The 6,844-nt window shown below is 60.1% G+C and overlaps 1 protein-coding gene across 1 annotated transcript; it reads right to left on the bottom strand.

The window, feature by feature from the left end:
• Positions 1-342: 342 nt before the first annotated feature.
• On the bottom strand, positions 343-1,737 carry IRGC (immunity related GTPase cinema). The gene has a single exon (XM_028088122.2). It carries the CDS (start codon positions 1,735-1,737, stop codon positions 343-345), a length of 1,395 nt encoding a protein of 464 aa, XP_027943923.1.
• Positions 1,738-6,844: the final 5,107 nt, after the last annotated feature.

Genomic DNA, 6,844 nt, shown 5'->3' with positions numbered 1-6,844 from the left:
TGACAGTTGACGCCTGTCTTGGATCCAGGCCAGGCTATCGCCCCACAGATCTCCCTTGGCTCCCAAGGGACCAGGGAGAGAGAGCCCACCAAGGCGCCCTCGGCCCGCCATGCATACCCTGAAGCTCTGCGCACCTAGAGCAAGGCCCATCCCGGTTCAGTGTGTCCCACAGGCCTGCTCAGACCCCCTGGGCCTCCCCCCCGCCCAAGCCCCCCGCCCCGCCGAGATGGGAGCTCTGGCGCCCTCAGCAAGTGCAGGGCACGTTTTCACTACACTGGCTTTGTTTAGCTGCTTTTGTTAAGGCTCGGTTTGTGGGTGAGGCAGGGGGTGGGGGCCGCACGCTCATTTCTCTTCCGACAAGTCACGCTTCTTCCAGCTGTCGAGAATATACTTGAGGAGGAGGCCGAGCTTCCGGCCGGCCGAGAGCGGTGCTTCCTCGCAGCCTCCCTCCCTGCAGCCCCGCTTCTCCACACCATGGTCACCGGCCGCCTCCAGGCTGACCTCAGCCGGCGGCTCGTCCTCCTCCAGGGCCTTGATGCGGACCCGCTGGGCGTCCTCGGCCATCTCATTGAGGCAGCCCTGGAGCATGGTGTAGACGGTGCCGAAGCTGATGCCGCCGGCCACCAGGGTACCGAACACGGGGATGCCCTTCTCAAAGGCGCGGGCCACCCGCATGGCGCCGTCGGACGACTGCGAGTAGAGCCGAAGGACGGCTTCCGGCGAGACCTCGTTGGCCAGTGGCGAGCGGATGACGGAGCGCAGGTCCCCCGCCTGCTTGCCCACCTGCTCGGCCAGCTTGGCCAGTGAGTCTTCATCCAGGCCAAAGCTGCGGTGGTAGCCGCGCAGTGAGCGGATGAGCAGCGCGTCGTCGTAGGCGGCCGCCAGCCCCGGCACGGGCAGGGCCTGGATGACGCCCGACACCAGGGCCGTCTTGAGCACCTGCTCCTGCAGCATGTCCTTCTTCTTCTGCAGGGCCTCCAGCGAGATACCGGGCAGCGAGAGCAGGCCAGCGTGGCGCCGGTGGGCCGGCAAGTCGTGCTCCCAGGTGGACACGAGCCGTGGGAAGTCGTAGCGCACCGGCGACAGGTTGGACACGAGAAAGATGCGGGGGTCGCTCACGCCAGCCAGCCGAAGCCTCTCGGCACAGTGGTCACGGATCTCCTGCAGGACAGCCGCCTCGCTGAAGCCCGAGGGCCGCTGGGTGCGCGTGGCCGCCAGGTCCTCGTCCACCTTGGTGCGCACGAAGTAGAACTTCTTGCCCTGGCGCAGGATCTCCGAGGCCAGGCGGGTCTCCACGGCCCCGCAGCGGCGGGGGGAGACCAGCAGGAAGAAGTCATAGCGGCCAAAGTCCACCTGCTTCAGGTACTTGTCAGCCGGGCAGCCCGGAGAGCCGGCCCCCGGCAGATCCCACAGGGTCACGTCGGGAAACTGGGGGTGCGGGTAGGGCGAGGGCTGCATTGTGGTTTCGACGACGCCCGTGAGGGCCGCGCCGGGGTCCTCGGCCCCCAGGCCACGGAGGGCGTTGATGAGGGAGGACTTGCCAGCGCCCGACTCGCCGGTGATGCCCACCTCCAGGCGGATGCTCTCAGACGAGGCCAGTAGCTCCCGGAGGCGGGAGGCCGCCTGCGGGAGGTCGCCCGACTCGAAGGCCGTGCGCAGGGCCTCCAGCTCTTCCTTGGCCATGAGGATGGTGGTCTCCTCCTCCCCGGGCACTGCTGGCAACTTCGAAGTAGCCATGGTGACCAGCGGTTCAGGGGGCGCGGGGGCTGGGGGAGAGTCACGGGACGTGGGGTCCTCAGCGTCTGCAGGGTAGAAGGGAGCTGTTCACTTCTCCTGGGCCTTGGCACAGGGCAGGGAGAGAGAGACACCAAGGATATAAGGGAAGTCCCTCTGGCCCGCCCCTTCTCAAAAAACCCGGGTACATTATCCGACACGAGGTAGGGGGCTTTGGAGTCTCACAGGCCCAGGCTCACATCCCATCCCTGCCACTGACTTGCTGTGTGCCCTGGGGCAGAGGTCAGACCTCTCTGAGCCTGTTCCTCTGCATAAAGGGCATAGTGACTGACGTGCCTTCTGCGGTGCTCAGGAGTCTTCAGGGTAAAGGTTTGATGGCGGCTTGTGACCCAGGCAGCCACACGGGGCCCCAGGCTTGGAAGGCTCAGCTGTCAGCTTCAAGACTGAAACTCTTAATGATATTTGACCCGGGTCCTGTGGTTTCATTTTGCGCCAGGCCCCACAAATGTGGTAGCCAGGCCTGCAAAGGAAAGGGCTTAAGCCCAGCACCCGGGCGCAGGCAGAGCACACCATGCTCCTGCAGCTGCTAGGGTTGGGAGCGGCGGGAAGGGGGGGTGAAGGGGACCCAGACCCTGGAGCCGAACCCAGGGTCAGATCCTGACTCCCCGACGTACGCGCTGAGTGACTGGGACTAGTGACTTGAAGCTCTCCGCCTCATTCCCGTCATCTGTACGATGAGGCCAGTACCTATGATGATAGCAAACCACCTCCTCGGGTTCTTGAGAATTGAGTTAATACATAGAAAGCATTTGAAATGGTGCCTGGCCCACAGCAGGTGGTCTGTGTTACCAGCAGCAGCGTCATTATTATCCTTATTAGTCCCAGCTGTGTGACTTGAAGCCCTTCCCCTGCCCTGAGTGCACCACGGAAGACAACGTTGCTACCGCACAGGGCAAGTCAGGCCTGTGCGATCGTGAGCCCATCCATCTATCCGTAGGCCAGCCTTCTGGGGTTCAGCTGGCGGAAGGAGCCTGGCATGAGGGGATGCCTGGACACTGGGAGTCCTCCTTAAACACCCAGACCTGCCCTGGGTTGCTAAGCCCAGCTCACACTAGGGATCACTGTCCCCATCAGAGAGAGGGACCGAGGCTCAGACTACACAAGTGAGGTCCCTGCACAGAGGCCCAGCCAGGATTCAAAGGCACGTCCCTGGGCTCCCTCATCCCTCTGAAGCTCTCTGTTCAGCTACACGTCTTTGCCTCCCTCCTTGTCTTCTGGGCTGTCTTTGTCCACGCCCCCCCCCCACAGGAATTTGTCTTTATTACTTTGTTCCCACCAGGTCTGATCCCCCATCCCGGGTGGGGGCATTTCTCCCATGCTATGCCCACTCTCCCTGCACCCTGTCCCCCTAAGCCATGTAAGGATAAGGCCCAGGGAGAGGTGAGCAGGGGCTGGGGCAGGTCCCAGCAGGCAGGGCCAGGCAGGTCAGTGGCCCCCGGGGTGGGAATAGGGCTGAGGGAGCTAGGGTTGGTCCTGGAAGCCCCTGCCTCCCTTCACCCACACGGCCCAGCCAGACAGTCCTGCCCTCAGGGAACTCACCTGCCCTGCAGGCTCTCCCTCTCCCCTCACACTTTCCCCGCTGCTGGTGGGGTCTCCTTTCTTGTTAGCCCAAGGTCAGACCCGTTGCTAGGACCCATTATAATAGCAAGCAGCAGCTTATTGGTCAGCCAATCTGAGCGCAATAATGTGACAGTGATGTCAGGGGGCGGGGTCACCATCCCCCAGCTGCTCCTAGGGCCCCCCTCTCGGTCACACTGGGCCCTCAGTCCCCCCACAAGGGACCCACAGAGATCTTTGTTCACCACCCATCTGTGGTCTCCGTCACCCACAGGACACAGTCCCAGCTCCACCGCCTGGCATCCAAGGGCCTGACCCTGCTCACCACCCACCCTCTGTTTCCCCTCCTTCCAGGGGACTGTTGCCCAAACAAGTCATTCATGTCCCCTTCTCCGCACTGTTTACTCATCTACCGCCCCCGCGACGTGTTGTGCGTGCTCCGGGGGCGCTGGCTTAGCTTCACCGGCGCTGGCTGTGGGGAGAGGCCAGGTCTGAACCCACCCACAGGGGCACTGCCAGCACGCCTCCTCCCGGGCCTGGCCAGGACCGGCCCCCGCGCCGCAGCACCACGGGGGCCACACCCCAGTTCAGTGTCTGGCGTCCAGGCCTCTCCTTGCCCAGCCTAGCCCGTCCAAATCCCAGCTCAGGGCCCACTCCAGTGTGACACCCCGGCCCCCTCTGTCCCTCTCCCTCCTCTCCTTCCTCACGGCCCCTGAAGGTGGCAGCGCTGTGACAAATTGGGAAGTGGAAGTAGGGAGCCATGTGAATGAGAAGAGAGGCTGAGGCAAAGACCCCCCCGCCCCGCCCCAAGACAAAGAGAGTCTTGGGGTAGGGAAAGAGACTCCCCGAGAAAAAAGCGGAGGGAGCGTCCGGCAGAAAGACTGAGTGGGCGAGAAACCCCCTCAGAGAGAACCCGGGAAAGACGGGTCAGAGGCTCAGGTTACAGGGGGGATGAGAGGGCACAGAGCCAGAGAAATGGGACCAAGGGGCGGAGACGGAGACGCAGGGAAGGAGCCGAAGGTCAACAGATTAAAAAATATTTGCAGATGTTCCCAGACACCAAACACACAGACCTGGACTCCTCCCCTAAATTCACAGACACGCGCACCCGGCCCAAGAGGGAAAGTAGAGTCCCGGACCCTCCAACACAGTTATGACCGAAAAGCAGAAGTCAGGCCGATGTGCAGCCCACGCACATTCGGGCACACACAGACCTGCAGCCCAGGAGAGACTCCATTACACGCAGACAACACACGCGGGCCGTGGCCCCTGGAGCCCACCTCCCCCTTCACAGCCCTCATTCATTCGGCCCCTGCTCCTGCTCCCCAGTGCTCTGCCCTCGGGGGCTCTGGGTCAGGGGGGAGGGAGATGGCCACAGCCCGGGGTGACTGAGGGCCAAGACAGTGCTGGGCACCTGCAGAAATGCAACCTACGCAGGCTGGCACGCTGCCAGGCGCACCTCTACCAGCTCCTGGCCTGTCTTCCGTGTTCATTTGTCGTACCTTCAGCACCTCTCCAGGCCCCATCCTGGGCAGCAATGACCAAGACAGCCCTGGGCTCTGTCCCGTGCAAGTCCCATCCATCCGCAGACAGTGACGACCCAGGCCTGGGTTGGAGGACTCCGGAGGGTTGTGGGAATGCCAAGGGGGCAGCTGACCCAGCCTAGGGGTCAGGGAGGGCTTCCTGGAAGAGAAGGCACCTGAGCTGAGATCTGTGAGCCTGGTGGCCTGCTAGGGAGTTGCATCCCAGGCCATGGCCCAGCGCGGGCAAAGACCCTGAGTTGACAGAGAGCTCTCATTCACCCAGTAATTCACACAGTTATTTGGTCACTCCGCAAACCTTTGCTTCGACCTGGCCCTAGGCCAGTCCCTGGTACTGGTCCAGAGGTGTGAGTCGCACTCACCCCTGCCGTTACAGACCTCGCAGGCTTCCGGGGGCGGCTGACTCGGCCACACGTGAGGCAGAGCGCCCACTTATTAGGTGTTTACAACGTGCCAAGCGTCGTGGGAAGCCCGTCAGATGAGGTAGCCCATTTAACTGGGACTAGAATTCTCCCACCTGTCATCCCCAGACAGACTTAAAACCCAGGAGCTGAGACCAGAATCAAGAGGAAGACAGAGACAAATGAGATTTACACATTTATTCATTCCTTCTTTCCACGGGTTTCCTGTATAATCAGACCGAAGGTGCTACTGGCTGTCAGCTGCATCATTTTCCATCCCCCTAACAAGGGGACAAATTACTGCCAATACAAGTATGACATGATGTTTCCTTATCACTTAAAATTTTTATTTCACACTTACTCTTTATAGACTTACATGGAAAACACAGATTTTTTTTTTCCTTAATCGCATATCACTCTGTGTCTGTATCTAACTGGGAAAATACAAGGGAAATAAATTGGCTAAGTTGTTCCTAACCACAGAGTCTGACTCTGTGGGATCACTTCTGCTTCTGAGCAGTGGTCGCCCCTGTTTTCCCACACTCCACGTCCTTCCCTGCCATCAGGAGCAGGGACGATGCTATTAAAAGCAGCTCCATTATCACCTCCAGGCAGTGACAGCCATGTCACAATGGCCTCCTGGCCAACAGTGATTGTAAGGTGCCATCAGCTGTGACTCGTCCTGATTTCAGAATTGCTAAAACGTGGGGGCGGGGACAGTGCATCTTAGAATCAATGAAAGTGATTCCTGAGTGTCCACTCTGTGTCTGCCAGGCTGGGGACAGCAATGACGGCGACAGCCCTTTCCCGCACCGCAGCAGGGCGGTTTCCGCAGCACATGATCATTGTGCACCAACAACCCGTTGGTTGATGTTCGGAACCCAGCACAGGACTCACAAGAGTCCAGTGAGGGACACAGAACCCTCCCCCGACAGAGACAACCCACAGGGGGTAAAGGAGGGATGGAGTCCCCGGACAAGCGTGAGAGCCAAGGGGATGCCTGACCCAGCGCGGGATGGGGTGGCGTCAGGGAAGGCTTTTTGGAGAAAGTTCATTCGCTGAACACCTGCTTGTGTGCCAGACCCCGCCTCCCTCGCGAAGCTCCGGGTCCTCCGCCGCCTCCTTTTCCTCCCATTTCTCCTGCCTACTCCTAACCGCCCCCCGTCCCTGTCCTCCCTCTGTGTCTCTTCAAAAGCCTAAACCACTTCCCTAGGAACGTCGACACATGTGGTCTTCACCTTGTCTCCATTCGCCATAATCCTGAGGAAACCGGAAGTTAGTCCCCAAGGACTCATTCATTCATTCACTCATTTATCCATTGCAGTAGTACTGGCTAGACACAGCTGTAGGCACTGACACACAGACGGCCCCTACCCCCATGGAGCTTATAATTTTTTGAGAAAGAGAAAGATAATAAACCAAAATAAGGTAGTATCAAATAATGAGAAGAAAAAAGAAGAAAGCAAGGGTGGGGTTGGTAGGTTGCCTGTAACTATGGCCGCCAACCATTTCTCCCATCTCTGTAGGCAGATGCCACTCTTCCCACCAAGA

The sequence above is a fragment of the Eumetopias jubatus genome, unplaced genomic scaffold (genome assembly GCF_037043125.1).
Source record: "Eumetopias jubatus isolate StellerSeaLion01/CBP00866 unplaced genomic scaffold, mEumJub1_p1.0 scaffold_10, whole genome shotgun sequence".
Lineage (NCBI taxonomy): Eukaryota > Metazoa > Chordata > Mammalia > Carnivora > Otariidae > Eumetopias > Eumetopias jubatus.
The sequence above is the reverse complement of the archived record's forward strand: the minus strand, read 5'-3'. Positions and strand labels throughout refer to the sequence as shown.